Below are 25,182 nucleotides of genomic sequence, written 5' to 3'. Positions count from 1 at the left end.
TTGCAGGATCAGCCTCTGAAGATGCTCCAGACCAGTAACTACTCTCTGGTTCTGCTGATCCAGCTGACACTGTTGGCCTATGACCTCTTCGTCAACTCCTTCAGTGAACTCTTGAGGGGAGCGCCTGTCATCCAGCTAGTGCTTTTCATGTAAGTCACCGAAGTACATGCTGAAATGACACTGCCTGGTTACATCGTCCAACATCTGCAGATTTATCAATGATGAAATGATAATTAGTTGTGGCTCTCATTTAGGAGAGACTAAAACTACATATGTTTAATACTGGAAGTATCAGCAATTGATAATAAAATAATCTCCTAATTCTTTAAAATAGCAGCAACCAGATTTATATTATTCAGACACTTATGAGCAATATTACCTATAGAAACTCGTTGCACTTAGTTTTCTTAATAATTACTAGAACAACCATGTCTATTTTTGCAGGATATAATTTTTGAGGTTGTTCAAGGCAGTTAATTTATCTTCATTACAAATAAACCAGTAAAATTTGTGTCTACAGTATCCAGGACATCGCCATCCTGTTCAACGTGATCATCATCCTGCTGATGATGTTCAACACCTACGTGTTCCAGGTCGGCCTGGTGTCGCTGCTGCTGGACAGGTTCAGGGCTCTGCTGTTATTCTCTGCCCTTTACCTGACCCTCAGCATCTGCTTCCACTGCTGGGTGCTGGTGAGCTTCGTTACGCCATCACAGACACCTACATGTCAAATATTACTGTTTAACATGTATCTAAGAGAGGTATTAGTATAAGAGAGGTAGTGTCATCTAGGTATGACTTTTTATATACTGTATCTAGTATCAGAGTGACTGTACAACCTATACCTGATAAGTGTTTCCTTTTTTTCTAGAACCTTAGATGGCTTGAGTCAAACCGTTTTGTTTGGACAGATGGTCTTCAAGCTCTTTTCACTTTCCAGAGAACAGGTAATCGGTGGATTAATTCAGAGGTACATTTTCCATCACATCTATTTTCTGCGGCCACTGAGTAACTACTTATTTCTGTTCACAGCGGCAGTGTTGTATTACTACTTGTACAAGCGTACAGCAGAGTATATGGGGGACCCGAGGCTGTACGAGGACTCTCTGTGGCTGCGTGAAGCCTTCGCCAGAGCTCGTCAGTGAAGAATGGACAATTTTGAGAGAGACTTTAAGGGACCTGCAAAGAAATGCCCCTCCTGACATGATAACGCTGAGGATCATCACTAGCTGAAAACTACTTGGAGAGCATTACACTATTTAACATTTAGAACAAAGCAATGCAATGATAATGAACACTGATGGGACTCAATGACAGGTAAATAGGATGAAGAGAAGTCTCACTCTGTTTGTGTTCACTGGCTCTTTCTAGCCAAGTGTGCAGCCAGTTAAATGGTTTACAGTGGCAGGTAAGCCAACCATGGCATGTGAGCCAACTATGGCATGTGAGCCAACCATGGCATGTGTAGTATTGCATTAATCAGGATTGGGTCTGTTAATCGATGTGGCCTTTGTAAAGCAATATGAGTTGCAGACAGAATGAGAGAATGTTAAAGGTTTACAGAAGAACTGTTACAGATGCAGATCGCCTCCCAAGGCAACTGTATTTTAATCTGTAATGTACTATTTGTAGGACATGTAGCCATAGTTTGTGTTGGACACGTTTTATTTCCCTCACAAAGTAAGAAACCTGTTGGTTTATTTTGCCTTATGTAAGGTTAGTATGTTGTTTACACGGTCAATATTATTTTAATAAGCCAATTTTCATGTGAACCCAGTTGTCTTTGAGTGGGGATCTTTGAATTGTGTTCCCGCTGTTTTTATTAAATAATCCTTCTGTAATCCCGGTGTAATCCTTCATCACTAGGGTAGTAAGTATAATCCTGTAGACAAGGTGAAACAGACTGCTCTATTTTTAACAAAGATTAATCAGGGATTGAGGTTTTAGGCGGCACTAATGAAACACAACGTAAATAGTTGTGTCAAAATAACCTTCTCCTCTTAAGCAGCCAACACGTTAAATTGCAGTGAATCTCTGGTCTCACCTAAATAAAACCATTGATCAATATTTCATATAATTTTACACAATCTGCAATATTCATCCATGGATGATAGCAATCATTGCAAATTTCAGAATGAACAAAGAAAAACACCAAAAGTTGTACAAAGCCCCTTTACTTGTGAAAAGAAAACCAGTCCGTATGTTCCCAAATTATTATCAGTGCAGTCCAATTAAATCGGTTTTTGTTGTCTGTGATGTCCTCGGTTCCACTGGAATGTGTCATTCTTTTAAGTCAGTCACCCGAAACTACAGGAAACAAGAGGGAGAGGGAACAAAGTTAACCACTGCAAAACTGTTTCCTGGATTAGAAATAAAATATTTGACTTACATAAAAATTTCAAAATACCTTCATACATAGATGCCAACCCAAAGTAGTAAGAACAGCACACCAAAGCCCATGAAGAGTGACGCCACGAGTGAGATCAGCAGCTCTTTGTAAACGTCCCTAGTGTATTTTGTGGATGTCACCTCATAGCTGATGAAAAGTTAAGGGCTAGTTCATAAAAACAAAAGCACAACCAGAGCTCTGTGCTCTTTGCCAAGTCAAATTCCTTCTGCTGTGTAGTTAAATATGGAACTGTTCATAGTGTTCATGTACCATAGTATCCTGTGTGTATTGTCATCCTGCATTTTTAATTAACATTTATATAGAATCACAGAAAAGCAGTGGTGAAAACAAAGTCAGATGAAAAACACATTTTGATCATCAACTGAGTGAAAATGTAGAAATCTACACCAGTTTACTAACACAAAAAATGTAAACAAATCTTTTATAGCATTCAAAAACATTACAGACTTAATTCTTTATTGGGTTACGTTTTGATCTACGATTGTGTCTTTAAATGGCTTCATTTACTACCATCAGCATGCACCTCATTAAGATGTTAAATGTCTCCATCTTTTAAGGCATATCCAGAAATCACTCTAAGAGGAACTGAAGTTTTTAAAGGCATTATAGTTTTAACTAAGACAATTATTTCTGCATGAGCTGAAAGTGGTTAATATTTATTGCTGAAACAGTTTTGCCCAAATGCATCACCACTCGATTTGGAGATACAATGGAGAGTGAACACACCAGAAATATCTGCATTTATTCCTAATCCCTCACAGGGAAACTGCATGGACAGACAAAGACCTGACATGCTCGACTCGAACATCTTTACAGAGTAACCGGTGCTGAAACAAAACTGTGTAGACAGCCATCTCTGACAAAGTAGGAAGTAAGTCTGTTAAGTGTCAACCAGGGAGTTTGTATGAAATCTGCTTGAGCAGCTGGCCGCTTGTGTTTCTTGACCCATCACATTTTTTAGAGATGCTGCCATGTTCTGATTTCATTGTTTAACTGGGTGAGTACACTGTTAATGTTATCAAATGAAATCATGACCTGTAAGAAACAAGATTCATTATTTTAATTTCACATTATACTCAAGTTAATGGAAACCCTGTCAGTGTGTGAAAGGTTTTAGGAAATAAACATGTAAAACTCTGTGGTATGGTTTTCTTATTGTGCTCGGCCAGCTGTAATGCAAAGCTAATTTTATTCCAATCATGCAAAGATAGTGATGTGATCCTCGGCTTAATCTAGTTTCACTGCAGGCTGCTGCTGTGGTACAATCCCTCCACATACACAGTAACATGTAAAACAAGCAGTGAAAGGATACACGAAGAACCAGGCGGTGAAGAACATGCCGATGGCCAGCAGGACGACAGTGAGGTGGGGGAACACAGCCGGGTTCACCGGGCTGGTGTATCTGGTCATAGCCTCGAGTTCCTGCAGCCACAGTAAAGAGACAATAAAGATAAAGGCAGGTTAAACAAGACGCTACATCACTTCCATGATGGTCAGCCTGCACTTTAACTTCCTTCGACAATGTACCGAGTGTACAGAGTTTGATTTCTGTTGCACCATGGTCTGATATTGTCTCCATAGAGTGACTAAATCAGTGAGTCTGACATGAGAGGCTAACGTCCGTCTGCTAGTCAGCTATGCAAAGTATAATTTCACTCAGAAAGCGCATTGTTTTGGTGGAGAAATGTCAAGTAACATGAACAAATAAACAGCATATCATTGTATATTAGTGTTGGACTAAATAAAAACAAGTTAAAGATGGGTAATTGTACCATTTTGTAATGAAGCGGGGCTCCTGTTTCTATGATCCAAGAAGGGAAGGCCACGTACTGACTACTACTTCCTGGTTTTTTTCATGACGTTCAGATGACTTCATTGCGTACGTTTTGTACCCTTGATTTAGCCTCTCAGGCTCCTCTTCCTCACAGGCTGCGTACAAATCTCGCCTCTTTCTCCTAGGTTTGCAACCTTAGAATGTACATTATATTGAAATCGACATCTTTTTATGTGATCTAGTAACAACAATTTGCTTAGCACAGCTTGTTGTTTAGCGATAGTGAGCAGTCCGCTACCTGCGAAACTAAAGTCAGGACATAATGTCTCCAAATAGCCTTATGACTGTCAATAAATGTTCGGCTGCCATCTAATGGACACAATGAGCAATTTATCTGCTCGTAAAGAAGTTCAACAATCAAACACAGCAGAGAATTCAATCACAAATTTATTTACTACATGCTTTCATATTATTACAGCATATTTTTGACAAAACGCATTGGAAATGTAATAATAAAATAGGCTAAAAAGATAAAGTAGTGATATTAAAGTATCCAAAGAGTTTTAGTGTTTTGGCATTTTACTCTTAACCAATAATGCTAAAATTAAAAAATGTGTTTGTGTGTATGTGTGTTTTCATGCTTATCAATCATTTCTGGGCTCTGTTACCTAAAAGTTAATATATTATTGATAACACAACAACCAAAAAAAACAACAACTATAAAAACAATATGATGAAACACATCGGATAAAAAGGAGCATTGGTAGTAACAAAATGAAGCTATACAGTTACATGTAATGCAGTTCTACCAGAGTACATGAAAACAGTCTGGTGCACTGGATAGAGCAAGAGCAGTTCATATATACAGTGCAAAAAGTGCTACAGTGGTTTCATTATGCTAGCTGGTGCATTATAAATAAGCTACAATAGTACACTATACCCACTGAAGTCATGATAATTATACTGAAAGCATTGTACAGTGTCTTCATATCATGGTAAATTCCATAAGTTTGTCTGATGGCTGTTTCTCCTATTTAATAGTGATTTTACATTTGAGATACACTATTTTTTCCTCCTGAACACAGGCACAGGTGGAATATGGATTTAAAAACAAATTTCGACAAAAGCACGGTCAAGAGAGTAGGTGGAGGATGCCTTCAAAACAAGAGAGGATAACAGGAAACATTACACAACTCAGTTATATTAAAAGTGTTATCACTGCATATTCTTAATTGTGCAGGCACAAGAAAAATATTTAAAACATCCAGAGGAATACACGAAAGAGTCCAGTGTATAATATCCATTTTTATCTTGTGTGCGTAAATAAATGCAAACCCTTCTCAGCTTTATGATCGAGCCATTAAAATGGAATCCCCATAGCTGAATAAGCATTTGAGTTGCCTCTGAGCTGAGATGTACCATTTTAGAGAAATGATTGGGCATGCACCTGAAGTGATATATGCCATTTATTGCCTCACCAGCATTCTGTCCAGTTAGCAAAATACAGTGTAAGCTTTTCCAGTGTTTCTTGAGATACAGTCAGTGTTGGACTTGCTGCACTTCCACTATCAGACGCTAAAAAGCTGTCAGTGTTTCTACATGTTCATTTCCAGTGATTTGTTTACTTATCCAGTCTCACTGCATGTCATCCAGTAAATGTGCTGAAAGGACTTTGTGGACTCGTATGTTGTCATTTAAGGAACAATTTATATGCAATAGTGTGCATATGCATGAACATTTGATGTAACAATTTGATGTCTCAGTTGAGAGAGACAGACTGCACAGTATTTCCTGCTCTGTACGGTGTTTCGTCAGATGCTGCTGAGGAGACAGCAGACAGTTTAGTTGGCTGCAGCAGCCTCAAACACAATGCTCCACTGTAGAGACCCAGGATTTGCCAGTGTGCACTACTGAGGTATATTTTCAGAGCGAGTTGCAACGATTCACTGAGGCCTTCAGCAGAAACCAATGATCTTCTCTCCAGTGTATAAAACTCCTGAAAAGTGTTTTTGTTTTTGGATGACACTGGTTTCATTGTACATACAGATTCAATGTATTAAAAAAGATAAACAAAATGTGCATAGTGTCATCTACAATATCTTAGCCTGGACTTCATTAAGAAACTGCTGAATTCTGCTAAAAAGTAATTATGGCTTATATTAAGTGTGGAAGACACGGTGATCAGTAATTAGGTGAGCAATAAAGTCATGGACGTTACTAAAACAATAGCAGTTAACACTGACACAACAAGGTCTTCAATTACAGTGGTGGAAAACATTTTCAGTGACAGACAAAAAAAAAAGCTTAAACAGTGTTTCAAATTCCAGTGATCACAGCAAAAAGAGATGTCTTAATGCATATACGTACATATGGAGGGGATTACAGTGGGGATGGTGGTGTATAGTTTGTTCTGTATGAATATTTTTAAAAATAATGTACAATAATGAGACCAAACCCTGTCCCATCACCACAGCGTATAAATGGAACCAAAATGTGGTGCATTGTTAAGGCACTGGGACACATCGCCATCCGTCTCACACACAGCTGCTTTGAATGAGAAAGTGGTAGTCAGAGTATGACGAGGTTTCTCCGTCTGTGGCACAACCCACTTCATTCTGTCAATGAAAAGCATGTGAACATACAAATCATTAATTGGTTAATTTACTCAGAGTAGTACAATAAATGGATCAAACTACACAGGCAGCATCAACAGAGTCTGAAAGTTCCTCATATTTTGAAGTTTACTCACAGATAGAGAGACACGGAAGTGATAGGTGATGTCCTGGAAAGACAGCACGGGCACTGACCACAGGTGATGAGTCCCCTTAGATAAATGTATAGAATATATATAATGAGTCATTTAGTAAGTTGCACCTTGAGGAGCTCAAATAATAATGCTAATTTAACATGCTTCTAGTGGTCCAGAGTGACAAAAGGAGGAAATGTGCTTTGATTATATGATGCATAATGATGAAGTTTATCATTATGTACCATTGTTGGTGTACTCTGTCCACCATAGAGCTCCGTCTCTGTGTGGTTGGGGCATAAACGTCCCTTGGCGGCTCCACATTGTCGTACAAACACACTGTTCGTGGACCTGCAATGAATTAAATATGCTTTATCTCTCTGTGGCATATTAAGTTTTATGTGTAGAAAAAGTTCAAAATTTCGTTTTTTAGTTGCATGGTTAAGGTTTTGTTTTATGAGTCTGTTATTGCCTAACAATTTACTAATGTTTACTTGATAATTAACTGCTAAAAACTCTGTAATTTGGAACTTAGAGGAAAAATAAAGATAAGCTGTTGTGTAAAAGAAACCTCCTATGGCGTTAATAGGGATTTACAGCCCTGGAAAATAAAATGTCTGTGTGTATGTAGGTGGTGTGATGTTTGTATACTCACGTCATGTGCAAAGTGATTTGTGAGATGGAGGAATTTCTGCTTCCATGGAGTGATACCGTGTAGCTACAGTCAGCACAGAGGAAAAATAACATCAGCATCGATACCTGAATTTAAACTGTAATTGTTTAAGAAGCAAATCACAGACAAGTGACAATTTAACTGTAGTATTTATCATATATTAATTTAACTTAAGTAGCATTGAAGCTGTTCTGTATGCTTGTAGTAAACCATCACCTTACAAGGACACTTTATGTTGCATTTTCCTTTAATTTGTCATTCATTTCTACAATATCAACTCAAGAATAGAGCAGCTTTTGAGTATATACCTGCAGCTCTCGGGTGATGCGCAACTTTGTGCTGTGATCTCTTGGTTTGTCTCCACAATATGTAGACTTGTCAGAGAGGGAGCTGACCTTCCTCCTGCAAAAGTAAGAAAAGCAGCAGTATGAGCACTATACCCACAGCATTCCTTTGTACAGTATGTAGATAAGCTTTGTTTGCTGTTGTTAAACAAATGACTGTACTGTGTTTGCATACTGCATATTATGTGTGTGAAGAAAGTGCCGTGTCTGGGCTGAGTTTGTGGATTTACTCTTCGTGTGTAGGCTGCGTTGTCTGCGTGACACTGGCTGCTGACCAGCAGGTAAACGGTTGGCAGCTCCCACCCCGTCCAGGTCCGTCGGCGCTGGCCTCTTGGACTTGGCGAAGTACAGCGGTGCTGAGGTGTGACTCAGACGGTTCCTACTGCGGTTGTCCTTGTCCATTAGTCTGGACTTGGCCTTCTTAATAATAGTGCTTTGTGTGGGAACCAGGCTGCCTAAATCTAGAGAAGGAAGATTATCAACCTCCATAGAAGACAAATGTATACGACAGTAAAGCATCTCATATTTGCTAACTTACCTGGTGTGGATTGGTTGTTACTCAGTGTCAAAACTGTAGCTGATTGGTTGTTGATGGCTGTAGTTGAACAGCAAGCTGGAGGATTTGTGAGAGAATGAGAGAAACTGATCAGATCTAAGTAAAATATACTCATATTCATTATGCTGCATGAGCTTGTTCATTGCTGTGCTTTTCCAAAACCACCAACTTCTTTGGGTGGAAAGTCACTTAGTTTGGATCTCCACTCACTTGATGCAGGGGTGGTGGACAGCGGAGTATATGGACTCTTGCGTGAGGATCCCAGTGCAGCTCTGGACCTGCACCAATCAAATATCAATAACAGGAGCATGATTTAGTTAAAATAATGACATATTACAAAACCCAATGGATTTTAGGGTGTTTAGATATGTGACTCATGACCTCCTTTCAGACAGGACAAATAAAACACCCAACTAAGCAATCAAAGATAAGACTGAAAGAGTAGATCAGAAAATGAACCAGGTAGCAAGAAAGGCAAGTGCATACCATGGGCAAACAGGTGGACAGAAAGTTACAGTAGCAGTGAAGATGGGCATCCAAGAAATGTAGAGAACGCAGGAAGGAGCGTAGCTATAGAAAGTAGGAACACATCGTGTAGAAAGACATTAATAGAGAAAAGGTGGAAAATTGATTTCTTTCACATTCTTTCAGTGTTACTCTCCCAAACAAGCACATACCCATCTTTCTCTGTGGCGTCTCCTCTGTGGTGAAGAGTCAACACGTAAAGCACAGACATGGAAATGACACTGTCGGAGGGGGGAAAAAAAAAAGATCCAATCCATCATCATCATCATCATCATCATCATCATCATCATCATCATCATCATCATGTCACTACTGTACACAAATGAAGCTGATTTTTTGTTTACCCACCACTCCCTCCCCAAACACAGTTTCCTCACTCTAACCTGAATGCCATGACAATGACAAGGGCCAGGATGGTTCCCTGCATGAACTTCTGGCTGATGCAGCCTTGATCTGGGAGTGAATTCTGCAGTAAACACACAGATGACATTAAAGATGTAAATCCTGTTGTTCATTTATTACACAGTTTAAGACGGTTTTAAATACATCATTATCACCACAGACCTTGCTACCAGGTTTGACTGTCTTCTTCTTGAGCGGGCCGCTTCCTGTTCTGCTAAAATAACTCCCTGATTGGCTACATGGACAAGACAAAGAAAAGTAATTCATTAATTCTTTTCTTTTCAAATCTATTCCAAGATTCGCTCTGACGATGTATAACACTCACTCTGAAGTATAAATTCTGAAGTAAACATCTGCCTATTGCTCTCACCTGACAGTGCCACCACTCACGGTGCTCTTCATGCTGTCAAGGCGACGCAACTTGGCCAGCTTGCGGCTCCAGCGCTCCAGTTCGTCTATACGAGTCTCCAGGTTGTCTGTGAGCTTACACAGCTCCTTCACCGCTCCCACGTTCTCCATGAAGATACGTTCCTTTGAAATTAGAGGGACAGCTGTTAGTGTCTATGGAAATAATGTCTGCGTGCATCGTATGTTTGTGTGTTCATTACCTTGTTCACAACCAACAGGTTGGGAATAGTTTCTCCGTTGGCGCACACCACATCACCGCCCTCCTTCACTGCTTCAGGTAAAATCTGCTGGACCTCTTGAGCGATCACCCCTGCAGGAGGATATAACAAGTGCTGAAATTAAGCAGCAAAAACATAATGTCGTGCAGAGATACAGGACACAATTGCATAAAAAAGACCCATACAACAAAAGACAGATAAAATATTAAGACGTTGATGATATACATGGAGTCATGATATACATTGTACAAAGAAATGAGATGATGGAGCTAAACATTTGAATTTGTTATTTGTGAAGTTGTTACCCGTCTCTGCAGTGTTCTCTATGCCCACGGTGGCTGCAAACTCAGGCTTGTATTGATAATGGACCAGCCTCATCTGAGAAATCCGTTTCAAATTGTCTGTGGTGTCGACCTACACACAGACAGAATGACAGCAACGTCCATGCAGGTGGTATGAAAACACAATGTTCATGTTGCAGATGAAAATGCTTGTATCAAGTACAATGAAAAGACAAAACTCAGAGTTAAATTGCCACACTGGCATTTGAATGACATGATTCATGACGACAAGCACGTGAGGCGCACAATGATGCACACTGACAGTTTGGAAACACACGCACACACGCACAAACACACACCCATATAGATACACATTGAGTGTCATCCTGACCTCCTGGACATTTTCTTTGGCCCTGATGTCAGATGGGTGTACCAGGGAGCCCATGACCTTCAGGTTGCCATGGACAACAAGGGCTTCATCCGGACGGTCGGTGTTGATGCCGACTCTCCCGTGGTGGTAGACTGAGTCTGACAGTTGACCACGCTGCCACAGCACCTCATTGTCACTTTCAAACTGGCCTGGGTTAGATGCCTGTCACAGAAAGAGACAAAGGAGACAGTGCACAGTGGTTCAGATATTTTTTAAAAATTTGTTAAAAATGCCAAAATAATTGAAACACTTTTAAAGGAATAGTTTGCCATTTTGGGAGAAAAAAATGCTTATTTGCTTTCTTGCCAAGGGTAAGAGTTGTTTGAAGAGTTTTGCTCTGCACTACCATTTAAGAAAAGTCTGGCATGTAAAACACAATTTGTCACTTTCACACTTTGGATTTTGTTGTGAACTTTAATGGTACCGAGACAGAGCAAGGCTAGCTGTTTCCCCATGCTTCCACTCTTTATGCTAAGGTAAGCTAACCAGCTCCTGTTTCCAGCCATTATATCTCATACAGATATGAGGCAAGAAAGCAAATTGGCATATTTCCAAAAATGTGGAATGATTCCTTTAACACAAGACTAAGATGTATATGCTTGACTTTGCATGAAAACTTTTTATTACCCATTGCTTAAATTTACTGAATAAAAAATTACTCCACTGTGGTCTCCTGTAGGCACTTTGGCTAAAAACAAGTAAGTAACTATCTAGCTTTTAAATAGTTAGAGTTAATTCTTAGAGGGAAACTTTGTCACTTATTATGCAGATGTCCAATCACTGTTGATTGACCAGGAAGTAAAACCGCTTTTGCACTGACTGGACATCCACATAAAATGTGTCAAAGTTTCCCTTGAAGCTCAGCTACTTTACGATACATTGTTAATTCATACTTTAGACATCTGGAGTAAGTACAATACCATGGCTGTCCAGATAAACCAGGTATCTCCAGACTTGTTTTTTTTTTTAACATTTCACGTCAACTGTACAATCAAAATTTCCTTTATGGGTTGAGAAAATTCTACATTATATAAATCATTTTAATCCCATTCAATTATCTGAAAAAACTCCAGAAAGCAAAAAACAAGGATGTTTTTCATTTTGAAGATACATGGTTTTCACAGGACAGCTAGAACAGGCTTTGTTTTACAGTCTGAACCCTTTAAAATTGTGTATAATGGAGTGTGCTGGGGGTGACAACCATGCAGACAAAAATCAATGAAAGACAGATAATGGAGAAGGTGTTGAGATCAGAGAGGTGTGTACAGTAGACCAAGAGAAAGGTGTCACATTCACAAGGGATATGATTGTTGTAGGAGGCAGACAGACATGGCCAGACGTTACCCTGACGATGATCCTCTCAGACGCTTGAGCAGCCACAGTGTAGCTTTGACTGTGGGACTGAGCATGCAGCGCCACCACCAGCATGAAATACCTGCGAGGACAAAAACATGAGAGTAGATGTGATTACTGGAGCTTTATTTCAGAGAAAACCACAAGTTTGTCATCATCATATGTGGTCGTGTGTCTTTCACCTCTGGTCAGGGTTTGGTTTCCCCTTCTTCCTCATGTTATTTGCTGTAGTCTCACTGAAATGGAGCCGCCCCACTGTGACCTTTGTGACCTGATCCGAAGGCAGTGTGACCCTGGGAGAAACAATCACAAATGCATTTTGCAAAAAGTCCTCCTTGTGCAGTTGTTTACAGTTTCTGCTTCAATCAAGGGATTTTTTTTTTTAAAGTCAGGTGCCCATATGAACCTTGAAACTGTTTTTACTTGCTACATCTGTTCCCTCTGTTCATTCTGGACATTTAAAGATATCTTCCTAATGCACTTTCATGTAAGTGATCTAAGTTAAAATCTCCTCTTTGTGTTATTATCACTCCACTGAAGCTCAGCATGGAAACAGTGTGCAGGGAAAGAAGGGGGAATTTCATACTAAAAATAGATACTTATTTTACTTGTCTAACTCATAACTCTGAAACCATCATGGCACAAAAGACGACTGTAGATTTTGTAAGTGTTTCTCCCAACACTTGTGCGATATTCTTTTTCTTTTTTTACCAAGTGTTTTTTATTGGGATATCTGCATCACATACATCTTTTGGACAGTACATGTAACCCAGTTTTACTTGTGCGATATTCTAATGGCCAATAAGAACAAGGGTCACATGTTTTAATGCACATATGGGCACCTGACTATTGTTTCAAGCAGACTTGAACAATTGTGAACCTATCCTTGATAGTGTTCAGACTCACAGCACAGGCTTAAAGGGTCTCTTGCTCCGATCAGACTGTGACTGCTCCACGCTGATAGACTGATTCATGGCCTCCACCTAGCGATGAAGAGTGAAGTAAAATAGACACTAAATACACTGTAGAGCTAATGATTATCTGTCAAATGTATCACTATTTAGCCCATCACTCACCTTTACTCCATTGAGTTTTAGATAGAAGCAGTCGATGGGTTGAAGGCCTTCACTTGTCTTAATGTACTTGGGATCTCCCAGCATGCCTATGTACACTGTGACCTGGAAATGGTTCTTCTTCTGGCAAACAAAAGCATCATCAGCCAAGGAGAAGTTGAAGCCCTTGTCAGCATCAACACGGTAGGTTGGCATCGGACTAAAGACAGGGAAAAACATCCTTCATTAATAATGTGAATAGATAGCTCACATTTGTTGTGAGAAAAGTGGAAAGAGAGTTTGGCTATCTTCATCACCAGGGGGAGACTTTTGACTCTATTAAAGGGGGCTTCCACATGTTTGTAGGTCTAAGCCCTCAGAGAGATGCACATGTGGATTGAGCATTATGTAATGTATGCAATTTAGTGAAGAAATGGACAACATTTAATATTCTATAAGGGGAGATAATTTGGGGAGGGTAAAACTGACCCCTTTATTATTCCCTTGTGCTGCTGACATAAAATCAAACACATTTTAACGTAGATAAACATTTCTTCATTGGTAGAGACACTGGAACAGGCTCCTGGAAGCCACTGGGCCTTTGTTTTGGTCCCATTACTTTATGACACTGTGGGCTGAGTCCTTTTAAAAGTCTTCATCTAATTTAAAACAAATGAAAATCCTCTGTTCCTGCACGTAGGTGGAGTGTGCTAAAAGTTGTGATGGGCAACCAGGTGGTTTTGATAACATATCTGAAAGGTCTTGTGAGTTCATTTTAACCTTCCTCCCTTTCTATACTTCTTTCTATTTTGGCACTGCAAAAGCACAAGTAGGTGTACACTAATTCTTCACTTTACCCCCTCCTCATGTTGTCTTTCTAAGCTGAAACCCTGCACTCATTCACTCCCCCGAACAGCTCACCTCTGAGGAATTTTTAGAGATCTGTGGTTCTACCATTTCTTTGCCACTCCTACTGTATACTTTGTTAAACTGTACATTTAACCAATTATGAATTCTTTTACTTTTGACTCTTTTCAAAATGTGCTTTCAGCTCCTTTCTCCTAAAATAAAGCCCTCAACATGTACAGATATGCCAAAATAAATTCCACCCACAGCTCTTTGCAGTTTGCGTCATATAGTGGTGTCCACTTGCTCTGCTGGTGAGGTTGCCACTTAATGCACTGATAGTTCGGGTCCAGGTAGGCGTTGTCTGCATCCTGCATTAAACCTGTGATAAACATTTCAAAATATCAGCAGTTAAAGCAAGACATAAAAATGTCAGGAATGTCTGCAACTGTTCTGTTTTTAAGTTTAAGGTTTTAACTGTATAAGAGTTAAAGGGTAGGTAAGAGGAGGTGAGCATGAGGTAGCGGAGGCGAGGAACAGAAGAAGGATGCCTGCCTACCTGGTTCTTGTTTGATGATACCTGTGAGGATTTGGGAATTGAGGGTGCTGTTGGGAGAGTCAGAGTGCTTCCTCTTCTTGGCTTGGTGACCAGGGATGCTACTGTGTAAGGAAATAGAAACACAGTCAAAAGTTGTACACATTACTACTCCTTCCACCATTTCTTCTGCTTCATACAAACTGGACCGCACAGCCCTCCCTCCCTCCCTCCCTCTGTCCCTCCTGAATGTCGCCATGACTCACTCCTGCCCCTGAGGGTGCTGCAGTAGCTGATGGAGCATCTGCGTCTGCTGCATGTCTCCACTTCCGCTGGTGGCTGGACCAATGGGATACTGTGATATCATGGGCTCAGGCTTGAGGTACATGTCCCGATGCATGTTGGGATAGTGACCATGTGGAGGGAGGGGTGGCGTTGGAGTCATGTGACACATGTTTTCTGGTGTCATGGTCCTGATCATGTGAGGATCTGAAAGACAGGACGGGGATGGAGCATGATGTTGATTATACATACTGGCAAATACCTTTCATTACACACAGAATGCAGCTTTCTTCTCCTCAAGATCGATCTGTCCGCATTTCAGACTGCAGTTTATTCTACTTCCATCCAACCTTGGCTAAAGGTGCTTTCCATTGTTTCAAATTGGAGAACTGGAGGGATGCCCATCAGATAACACTATTCCACACCTTTTTACTAATGGGCACGACCAACACAGGGGTGTGAGCAGCAAGAAGTACATAATGACTTTGAGCAACATTGTATGTTGAAACAAGCCAATCATATGCCGGTTCATTCTTTGTGGAAACACTTGAAATGAAATCTTACGAGGCTCAAAATGTTTTTATGTTGATAAAAGATATTTTTCAGACAAATTATGTAAACTGTTGATTAATAAATGACAGACACACGCTGCAATCAATGTATTGATTAGTTTGCACATGAACTTTCTTTATGTCTTCATGCTTTGTCCAAAATCAGTTAAGTGATGGCTAACAGATATTGACTTAAGCAGAGAGGTGGCTGTGACCCACATACACCTTGAATACTTCAGTGGGTTATTCTGAGAGTGCAGCCTACAGATTAAAGCACCATTTCTCTTGTGTGTGCTCTCTCTCACATTCTTTCACACACATTTTTTGCAGGGAAAGAAAAAATATGTTTTACTTACCATTCACCTGCTGAGGAGAGTACGGCTCTGAGCTGGAGTCTGGGGGGGACTCAGGTAGTGTCCTACAAAAGAAAAACAGAAGGCAGTAGATGTTTTTCACAAAAACAATAAAAGTTGACTTTAATGTTATAAAAATTTTTAAAGAAATACCATGTTTTATGTTGGAAAGCCCTGCCTTGTATATTCTTCTTGTTTTTTAAACTGCCATTATATTTATGGGATCAGAGTAAGTGTAGACGTCCTTTACTCAGGATTGTGTGCGTCAGGATTTTTTTTGCAAGATGTAATTTGACTCTCTCTCTCTCTCTCTCTGTCTGTTATCAGTCTCCCTCCCCCTCTTGACCAGCTAGTGCTTTATTTGTTCAAATGAAGCTTAATCAACTATTGATTGCATAATGGACCTGTGGCAGGGTGTGTGTCTAGTTTCGTTGCAATGCTTTAAAAAAATACTACGTCATCTGCTGTAATTTCTGTCTGATTTCATGTTTAAAGTGTGAGTTGCAGGAAAATCTGTGATGTTTAATAAACGTTCCTAAGTATCAACTCATCCTATATCTTCTCTGCCTCGCACCTCTATCCATCTACCTCCGTGTTATTTTGCTCACCCTGGAGCGTAGTGGCCCCTGTGCTCAGGCTTGACGTGAGCCTGCTGTTGCTGTTGCTGCTGCTGTTGTCCCAGGCAGGGGTAGTTGTGTCGGAGGCCCAGGGATGGACCTGGGGGGTAGACGTTCTGACAGTTAGGGGGCCCAGGCAGAGGGGCTCCTTGGCGCAGTGGAATAGGGGGGCTCACACCACACACCAACCCCCCAGAGGATGACACTCCTGCCTGGGGAGATGAGTAATTTGGTCCTGGAGTGCTGTGGACCTCTGAGAAACAGCTGGGAGAAAGAAGAAGAAGGGAAAAAAGGGATTAGCCTTATCAGAAAAAACAAATTCCTTTGTAACGACATGATCTGATTTGGTTGGCGTGTGTTGTTTTGACGTTGCTGGGTTGGTTTGGAGTCCCTACTAACATGTCAGTGCTATCGTCCTCCTTGCTGATGTACTCTTCCAGGATACTGGTGTCGATGTTGACTGGCTCCAGAGTACTGGTAATATCATGACCTGTGGTGAGAGGAGGGTCGGGAACACAGAGGGGAGATGGAGAGCATCTGGGAATTAGCAAAGGGAATCTGCTACAACAACTCTAGTTTCAACACAAGCTTATGTTGTAATAATTCCCTGTAAGACTCAACTAATAATGTATTATGAACTCACTTTGTTTATTATTCATAGCTCATTTATAGCTTTTTCTGTGTTACATTGTATCAATGCATTTTGTGATATTTTGCTGAGCACTTAGTCAAGATCGTGTAAAAAGAAGAGCTGTGATTCGCTTTCTGAGAATTTCAGGATTGAGATTACAGTTGTGACAAACAGTCTGAATATGTGTTAGTAGTCAAGACTACAGATCACACAGTGCCTCTTATTGGTTAGACATATAGACTGAAATCAATCCAGTTGATTGTTACTATTGTACCTCAGCTGCCTTTTTTCAATGAAGAAAGAATCACAGTTGATGCAAAGTGACCACATCTAGATTAAAAAAAATTACTAACCAAGACAGTAAAAACCTGTTACTGCTAAATTAGATTGTGATGTTCCTATTTTCTTTATTCACCACAATCTGTGATGAAGATGAACTAAATCTAAAAGGCTGCTCCTTCTCATTGTGTCTGGCTTGATTTATATGCTATACCATCATGTTTACATAATGGTATAGCATAAATAATGTATATGTAAGTAATTTTAAAATTCCCTTATGCTCCCCTTACTTCACCCCAGGGTCGTTTTCACCCTTTGATAGTCAAAGCCTCACAAATCCCAAACACATGACCCCACTTAATCTTTAAAACACCAACGTGTAGGACAAGCTCTTTCTTATGCATATATTTAGAAAAGAGTAAATCACTTGATGTAAAACGGCCTTTCTAATTGAACACAGAATAACCAACTCAAATGTTACATGGGAGAAAGTGGTGAATTTTCTTTAAAGATGTCATTTGTTGTCCCAGACTGCAGATGCTGGAAATTAGAGTGAACGTACAATGGGTGGGTGGGTAACCCCAGTCTTTCCCCTTGTCTTTTTTTCCCTCTCTGTCTCAGTCTCTCACTCAAACATATACGCACACACGCACGCACACATGCACGCACACACACTTTCTCTGATAGATTAAGCTGCTACTCAGTTGGGAATGCGAGGAATTTTGTGTTAACATTGGAAAAAAGTCTCCCTCTCCTTTTTTTGTCTTCCACTAATGCTCCACTCAGCATCTGAAAACTAAAAGAAATATAACTTATTAGTATATTGTCACATTTCCTCACCTGACCTTCTCCACACATTGCTACCTTTCGCTACAAATTATTTAATGGACCAATCTTATTGCAAATATGAGCTTTGTCCAATCCAAATGCAATTAATAGTATACAGCATCATAAACGTCAGCATTTTACAACCTTCAGTCATTAAACCCTCAAACCGAACCGCTTGTCTCTAACCAATCAAGTGAAGAACACCCCAGAATCTATTGTTTAACAGTATAAATCTTCACTTTAACATGTTTTTGGAGCAAACTAGCATGTTTACACCCACTGGCTCTCTCTGCTGGATAGAAACAGATGGTTAATGTCTCTTAATACGTGCCAGTACAAGGGGAGAAAAGCAGGATGGCTCCCCCTAAATAAGATCCAGATGTGCACCCCACCCAAAGAGGCAGTAAATTTAAGCTGGCAGGCCTGATAACAAAAAATAGAGAGGTGGAGGGAGAGGGGAGGGTAGATATATGGAGTTTGAGCAGAACAGGGGCAAGAAAAATAGAATACAAGTTTGATGTCCAAGGATGGAATGGAAATGGAAAAAACCTACAAGGAAACCCGAGGAAAGAATATGAAAAAAGGCTGTAATCTTTGTGTCCAAGAGTGTCAGAGGTTCAAGACCTTGATCACCGAAAGCCTAATTGGATATATTCTTAATTTTTATACCTTTATCTTTCTAGAGTTAGCTGTTACCCTTTCACTCAAGTCTATCAAATGGATGTTTCTGTCCATCTGGTGAAGGCAAATCTTACTGTTTTAGCTCAGTTTTTGGTCTCTTCCACCTCCTGAGGAAAACTTGCTAACTGTGTCTGTTCAACACCATTTTTTTCCACTGCTATAGGAGCAGTGAGAGTGAACCGTAAACAGTAAAGTCGTGAGCCAGACAGCTTAACAATGAGGTAAAACTCATTATAAAGTAAAGTAAAGCCGAAGGGAGTTGCAGATTTAGGTGATAAATCTCTGTAGGTTCACTAAGAGCGGATTTTGATTTCATCGGTCAAACAAAATCACAGAGTGACTAGAATGACATAACATATATAAAAATCTTAGTGGATCTGATTGAAATCTAAATACAAAATGTCCAAGTCCAGGGCCTAAAGAACCTACAAAGCTAAGATATTAAAATTGTTGCTGGACTTGAGACTTACGTAGTACAACCCTGAGTACAGTCCAGCCATGCTGCCTATCTTACATTTGTTCTTAGGCTCATAAATCATCATCATCATAAGTTTGCTGCCTCTTTTGTGGGACCTGAAGATACTTTCACCAATTTATAACAGTATACACATTTTTTGCTTTACAGTGTGACATGCCACATTTGTAATGATTAAAGGAAAGTTATAGGTAACAGTGCCATTATAGTGTTTTTGTGCCGGAAAAGAATAAAATAGAAACACAAATTAAACAACTTTAATCTCTGAATCACTGAACCAGTTAAGTTTAAATTGCTGTAAACTGGATGTGTGAATTTCTCTGCCCTCTATGCTTTACTCTGTCCAGCTGTGCTCAACAAGGAACAGTGAAATGATTGTCAGTCCAACTTCGATACAGACTGGCCTTTTGAGAGATTAGGGGCTGAGAGGGGCGTGTGCGTGCGTGTAAGCATACGTGTGCGTGTGTGTGTGTGTGTGTGTGTGTTTATTTGTTTGTGTGCATGTGTGCATGTGTGCGTGTGTGTTATGCCACCATTTCAATGCCTGGGTTGTCAGCAGAGTAATAATCTAAAATGAACACAAACAGAGGACCGAGTGTGCGAGCGCCCATTAAATGTGGTTTGACTTGTATCAGTCAATCACATGCACAGCTTTTCCTTTCTTTTACACATTTTTACATGATAGCAGATAATGTAATTATCTTCTTTGAGAGTTGTATAGCTATTAAGGTCATGGACAGGCAAGAAAACAACTTTAAATGAACATAAAAGCTGAACAAAACTTGATAGAACTTTTTAACTTCAATTTTACACAGATCTTTATCTCCAAATGAGTTTTGTATACACTCGCAAGTGTGTGTTAATAATTAAGCACCTTCAGAGGAGGAACAAAGTCCATCTGATTATCAGTTAAACCAGAGTGATCTTCACTGCACACCCACAACACATACTGTATACACATTCACTGAACACTGAATACACTTTCTAAGGGATTCAACATGAAATCAGACGCTGGATCGATGTAATATATAATATATTATATACAGATAGTGCTCTACAGTAAATTCATAGGTGCAATTAGCCCACTTTTAGAGCTAATTTAAGATAAGCCTGATTTGAATGATATTCTCTGTTTTTTATGTTTTAAAAAAGCATTTTGGCATAGACCTTAACATATACGTCAACTAAAAACAACCTGACAGATCTTATTGATGTCAACATAATCACTGTACACAAGTTAACAATCTCTTAGCTGTTACAACGTCTAGGAATGCAGTGATTGTACCTACAGTGCATAATTTAACACACAGACACACAGACACAAATAGTAATTGAAAGGAAATGTGCCAATTCTACACAAGAAAATGTTAGACAGTTCTCACATACATCCTCAATATCATAGACCCTCTCAATTTGTTAACAAGACTGGGTTAAAAGAGTGGAGAGCATCACTATGACACGGACATTAATTGTGAGGTGAATCCAAATATAAAACCCCTCATCAGGTAGGGACTAACAAATCTCATCTAAAGAGAAGCAGAGAGGACAGAGCGGCAGAGTACCTGCGCGTAGCCAAAGCATGTTGATGTCCTTGAGATGAAAGCACCTGAAACAGAAGATGAGAAGAACAATTCCTCTCTATTTTTCACATGTTTCCCTACTCGGGCTGAAAGATTTTCTTCTGCAGACCTCAGAGTCGCAGACCAGGGTAACAAATGTGTGTGTGTGTGTGTGTGTGTGTGTGTGTGTGTGTGTGTGTGTGTGTGTGTGTCTATGTGCAAGTGCATATTATGCGTGTGTGTGAGAGTGTTATAATGAGGATTATTCCCCAGTCATGAGAAAGGGCTGTACCAGGCTACCACACACAGCCCTTGTCGCACACAAGCACTGGTCGCACCGGCGGACCTGGCTCAGGAGATTACAGGAGTGACAAGGCTGGGACCGGGACACGGAGAGAGGCTGGAAAAAACCGCAACACCCCGAAAGTGAAGTTGAGTTTGAGGAAAAGAACTAGACAGAATCACAGAGCATGGCGAAAGACAGAAAATGAAAGAAGATGGAGATATCGAGGAGGAAAAGAAGAGGGTATAGAGGAGGAGGAGATAAAAAGAGGATGCAGAGAAGGAATAAGAATGGGACTATAGAGCAACATGAAGAAGATCAGTTTATTAGACTGATAATACTCAGAATGGGGGATCAAGACAGTCAAGAGAATAGACTGATGTAGATGAATGAAAACTGTGCTTTTTGTTCCTTACTATTGGATCTTTCTGTTAAAAACCTGCATTCAGAATGTAGAAAAACACAATCATAGCAGCCTCTCTTCAAGTTATTACATGCACACAAACGAACAGAAAGTGAATACATCTTGTGAAGTCCAGCTCAACCACAAACAACATTCACTGGTGGAGGATTACTCATTTGGCAGTCAGCACTGACGGGAGTGAGGCACAACAATAAAAAAATAAAATCTACTCGTAAGCACTGTAAGCCTGGCTGCTCAAAAACAATACATTCCTCTAACCGCAATTCACTGCTAAACCTGTAAATCAGAAGCACCATCCAAACTTCGGTCTGTTTCACACAGGTTTTGGAAGATAGACGACAGCCTTCGCATCCATGATTCACGACTTCTGTGGGAGTACAGCGGGATTTACTAGGAATTTTGATATAGAAACACGGGTGATGAGTTGTTCATCTTTTAAAGGCAATATGGAGAAAGAATGTAATTAATTCACCTTCAGACTCAGATAGCTAGGAGGTGAATAGGTTAAAAGTTGTATCTATTGTATGTTCCACCCAAACAAGTTCATTTAAAATTAAAGTGTTTTTAGCCACACAACCAGTGACTCTGGATGCCAATATCCTTCTGTCACTCTGTCAGTTGGTTCACCACCATCAACTAGTTGAAACAACTAGTTAACTAACAACCAGCTGGTTTCTCCCAGCCTTGGATCCATTATCCAATAGATTTGAAATCCCTTACTCCGTACTTTCTTTTGTGCTAAATTAACAAATTCTATCATGCTAACATCCAAAACTAAGGCAGTGAACACACTGAATTCTCACGACAGCTGAAACAATTACCCAATCGATAAATTAATCAATCATAAAGAAATTATTCTGTGACTTCAATGACTGTTGGAGTGTTTTTTGTGGCGAAATTGCCAAAGATACATCAGTTTCTGCTTCTCCATTGGGAGGATGTGCTGGTTTTCCTTGGCTGTAAACTGTATGAACTGACTGAGGGGAATTTGAATGATCATTTGACAGTCAATTGAGAGAAAATGTTATTTGCAGTCCTGTTTCTGTTGACAGTATTGAAGTCATTGCACTGCTGGGCCTAGGGACAGCCTAACAGAGCTGCTACGTGCCTGTAGACTCTTGTTCTTCTAGGTTTATATAAATAAACATTGAACATTAATCAATCAACAATCATTAATTTCAATTCCATTGCATTTTGTCTTAAGAACATGCTGAAAACGTAACGGTGCAGGTAACCATTCAATCAAGTGTTTGGTTAACTTAGGATGGGGCATTACTTGGAGTAACAGAACGCAACAGCAATAAATGTCATGATCCTTTGTATGTGCAAACATGGCTCTGTGTGTGTGTGTGTGTGTGTGTGTGTGTGTGTGTGTGTGTGTGTGTGTGTGTGTGAGTGACTGTTTGTTGTCTAAGTGAGTCAGAGAGGAGAAGGTCAAGTTTTTTGAGGGGGTTGGTGGTTTTGCCGTGTTTCTCTCAACAGGCCAGTCTCTCTCCACCCTGAGTCTGCTCTATCTCAGCTCCTCACCCTGTCTGCTCACTGTCACTCTAATGGAGTCAGAAGGAGCGTGAGCCTGGGGAAGGCCAAATACTTGAGGAGAAACACCAGTCTCACCTCATTGTGTTTTAACAGCCACCGAGGCTATGCCAGGAATGTACACTGTGCATTAGTGTGAATGTATACATATTTCACTAATCCTATTAAAACACAGTTTACCAGTGCCTATATCCATTATAGTGCTGTGTGTGCGTGCGTCTGTGTGAGTGTGTGTATCTTTCAGGTAAAGGGCAAGATGAACATGGACACTAAGTGACTAATTGTCCAACTTATAAGATATATGGAAAGTATTTTTTGACGTATTGCTTTTAACTTTTTGCCACCAATTTAAATTGAGAGTTGATTGCCTAAAGCCCTGAATCCAAGATCTGAGAGTGATATTATCAGGAATTTGATATCATTAGTGTTAGTTAAAAATAATAGCTAAAAAAGAAAAATAAGCATCTAAGGTAGCACTTACTGTACACTTCGCACGGACAAGTTGACATTTTAGTCCAAGCAAAAGTGGCTGAAATAAAGCCAAAGTAAGAACATCTCTCTTACTCCCAAAGCAAGAATGTAAACACACTAAATTCCTGTCAGAATGGCAAGGAACCTCTGACAGTCATGGATGGCTGTGTATATTCACGTCAACACTCTGTGTATACTACAATCAAGTGTTAAGTCTCTCTACAGATAACTTATTATACATAAAACAGAGTGTGTGTTTTTATGTGCACTTGACTTCTGGAACATTTGACATTAAGTTTCTTTGAAAAAAAACTATTAGTAAGACAGGAAATCTGTTGGAAGCTGTAAATCAGGGAACGTGAAAAACTCTTCAAATAAATGTGACAAAATGTAATTGTCTTGCCTGTGATATATTAAATTTACTACAGGAACATTATGGATGGACAAGGTTCACAAAGTCATAAATATTCTCACGTTGTAAACTCAATCTGCAAATCAACAAAACGCAGATGTACTATGAAGGGTTAAATTTAGGGTGATAAATGCAGAAAAAAACACAATCTTTTTGTATGAGTGGAAAATAGTTTGCCAACTAACATTTCCAGGATTTAAAGTCACTGTATAGCATATTGCGTCTTGATCAAGCTCATTTTATGGAGATAAACAGAAATTACAACATTTCTGAACTGATTTTGGCTCTATTTATGGTCACATCACTGGTTGAAATCACATTGCTCATGTCTGTCTCTGAGACACACATTGTGCCACAGCTCCCTTGCAAAACACACCATTTATCTTGACTTGAACTCCAACACCCTTCCAACCCTCAACCCCACCCTCCTCCACCTCGTTTTTTCTTAGGATTCCCCGTTTAACCTGATCTGTTACCCATCACCAGCACTTTTGCTCCCCGCACCCGTTAACCCTCCTGCCTTCTTGCATTTTTTGTTTTTAAGATGAACAGCCAAGAGGAGACTTCAAGTGGAAAACAGAGTGAAGTATAACTTAATGTTTGGGAAACTTTCATCTTAAAGCCACAAGCCCTACAAGTCGCAAATATTCTTAATATTGTGATGTTAAGCACCTGTCATGTGTGGTGCGACATAGTACTTTAAAGCAGGCTGTGCTGATCATTTAATACATCAGGTACAATGGTGCTGAAAAGAGCTGCCGCTCAAATACATTACGTTTTCTCTTCACTAAAACAAATCAGTCAACGTGTTTGTAAAAGCAACAAAAATAACAATGACTTTTCAGACCAAACTGTATTAATTGAGATAATAATGTGGAATTCTTACCTTCAAAAAATCTCTGTAACGCCTCTGTTTCATCTACCACGTCCATCCTAGCGGGTCCCACATAAAAAATCCATTAAAGTCTCCCCTGTCCGAACGAAATCAATTCGGATCGGGGAAACTTTCACATGTACATCACGGAGGATAATATTCTTGGTGAATTCTTCTTGCTTTAGTTTACATAAATCCAACACTTCATGCGGACTAACTTCTCTCTCCCGTTCAGCAACTTGGCACCGGATTGACGTCCCTCAGCCAAACGCCTCCAATGACGCCGTGGTACAGGCTATAACTTTAAAAGTCCTTTTTTTCCAATTAAGGTGCCAACAAAAATCCAAATGCGCACACCGTTAAAGGAATTCCC

At 39.9% G+C, this 25,182-nt stretch overlaps 3 protein-coding genes across 6 annotated transcripts; 1 reads left to right on the top strand and 2 right to left on the bottom strand.

Annotated features, from left to right (window-relative positions):
- Positions 1-1,735, top strand: tmem138 (transmembrane protein 138). Of its 2 annotated transcripts, none has more exons than XM_070830712.1 (4): positions 1-149; positions 521-692; positions 872-947; positions 1,039-1,735. In XM_070830712.1, the coding sequence occupies exons 1-4, from the start codon at positions 22-24 to the stop codon at positions 1,143-1,145; spliced, it is 483 nt and encodes a 160-aa protein (XP_070686813.1). In that variant the 5' UTR covers positions 1-21; the 3' UTR covers positions 1,146-1,735. The 2 variants fall into 2 exon arrangements, with proteins under 2 accessions (XP_070686813.1, XP_070686812.1); XM_070830711.1 differs by having other exon boundaries at positions 1,033-1,735.
- A 423-nt stretch (positions 1,736-2,158) lies between these two features.
- On the bottom strand, positions 2,159-4,250 carry tmem258 (transmembrane protein 258). The gene is made up of 4 exons (XM_070830713.1): positions 4,183-4,250; positions 3,723-3,832; positions 2,408-2,536; positions 2,159-2,307 (listed from the first exon to the last, which is right to left on the bottom strand). Exons 1-3 carry the CDS (start codon positions 4,183-4,185, stop codon positions 2,410-2,412), a joined length of 240 nt encoding a protein of 79 aa, XP_070686814.1. The 5' UTR covers positions 4,186-4,250; the 3' UTR covers positions 2,159-2,307; positions 2,408-2,409.
- A 401-nt stretch (positions 4,251-4,651) lies between these two features.
- On the bottom strand, positions 4,652-24,999 carry myrf (myelin regulatory factor). Of its 3 annotated transcripts, none has more exons than XM_070831133.1 (26): positions 24,822-24,999; positions 16,756-16,846; positions 16,348-16,620; positions 15,743-15,804; positions 14,820-15,042; positions 14,578-14,678; positions 14,286-14,400; positions 13,197-13,392; positions 13,027-13,103; positions 12,303-12,413; positions 12,097-12,202; positions 10,729-10,929; positions 10,362-10,470; positions 10,039-10,148; positions 9,801-9,961; positions 9,593-9,665; positions 9,412-9,494; positions 9,181-9,249; positions 8,714-8,781; positions 8,486-8,560; positions 8,178-8,408; positions 7,912-8,005; positions 7,586-7,648; positions 7,176-7,281; positions 6,934-7,008; positions 4,652-6,799 (listed from the first exon to the last, which is right to left on the bottom strand). In XM_070831133.1, exons 1-26 carry the CDS (start codon positions 24,865-24,867, stop codon positions 6,719-6,721), a joined length of 3,000 nt encoding a protein of 999 aa, XP_070687234.1. In that variant the 5' UTR covers positions 24,868-24,999; the 3' UTR covers positions 4,652-6,718. The 3 variants fall into 3 exon arrangements, with proteins under 3 accessions (XP_070687234.1, XP_070687235.1, XP_070687236.1); XM_070831134.1 differs by having other exon boundaries at positions 12,112-12,202; XM_070831135.1 differs by lacking the exon at positions 24,822-24,999 and adding an exon at positions 20,813-20,852.
- Between the last annotated feature and the right edge of the window lie 183 nt (positions 25,000-25,182).

Source organism: Pempheris klunzingeri, chromosome 5, assembly GCF_042242105.1.
Source record: "Pempheris klunzingeri isolate RE-2024b chromosome 5, fPemKlu1.hap1, whole genome shotgun sequence".
Classification (NCBI taxonomy): Eukaryota; Metazoa; Chordata; class Actinopteri; order Acropomatiformes; family Pempheridae; genus Pempheris; species Pempheris klunzingeri.
This window is presented reverse-complemented; position numbering and strand designations above follow the sequence as displayed.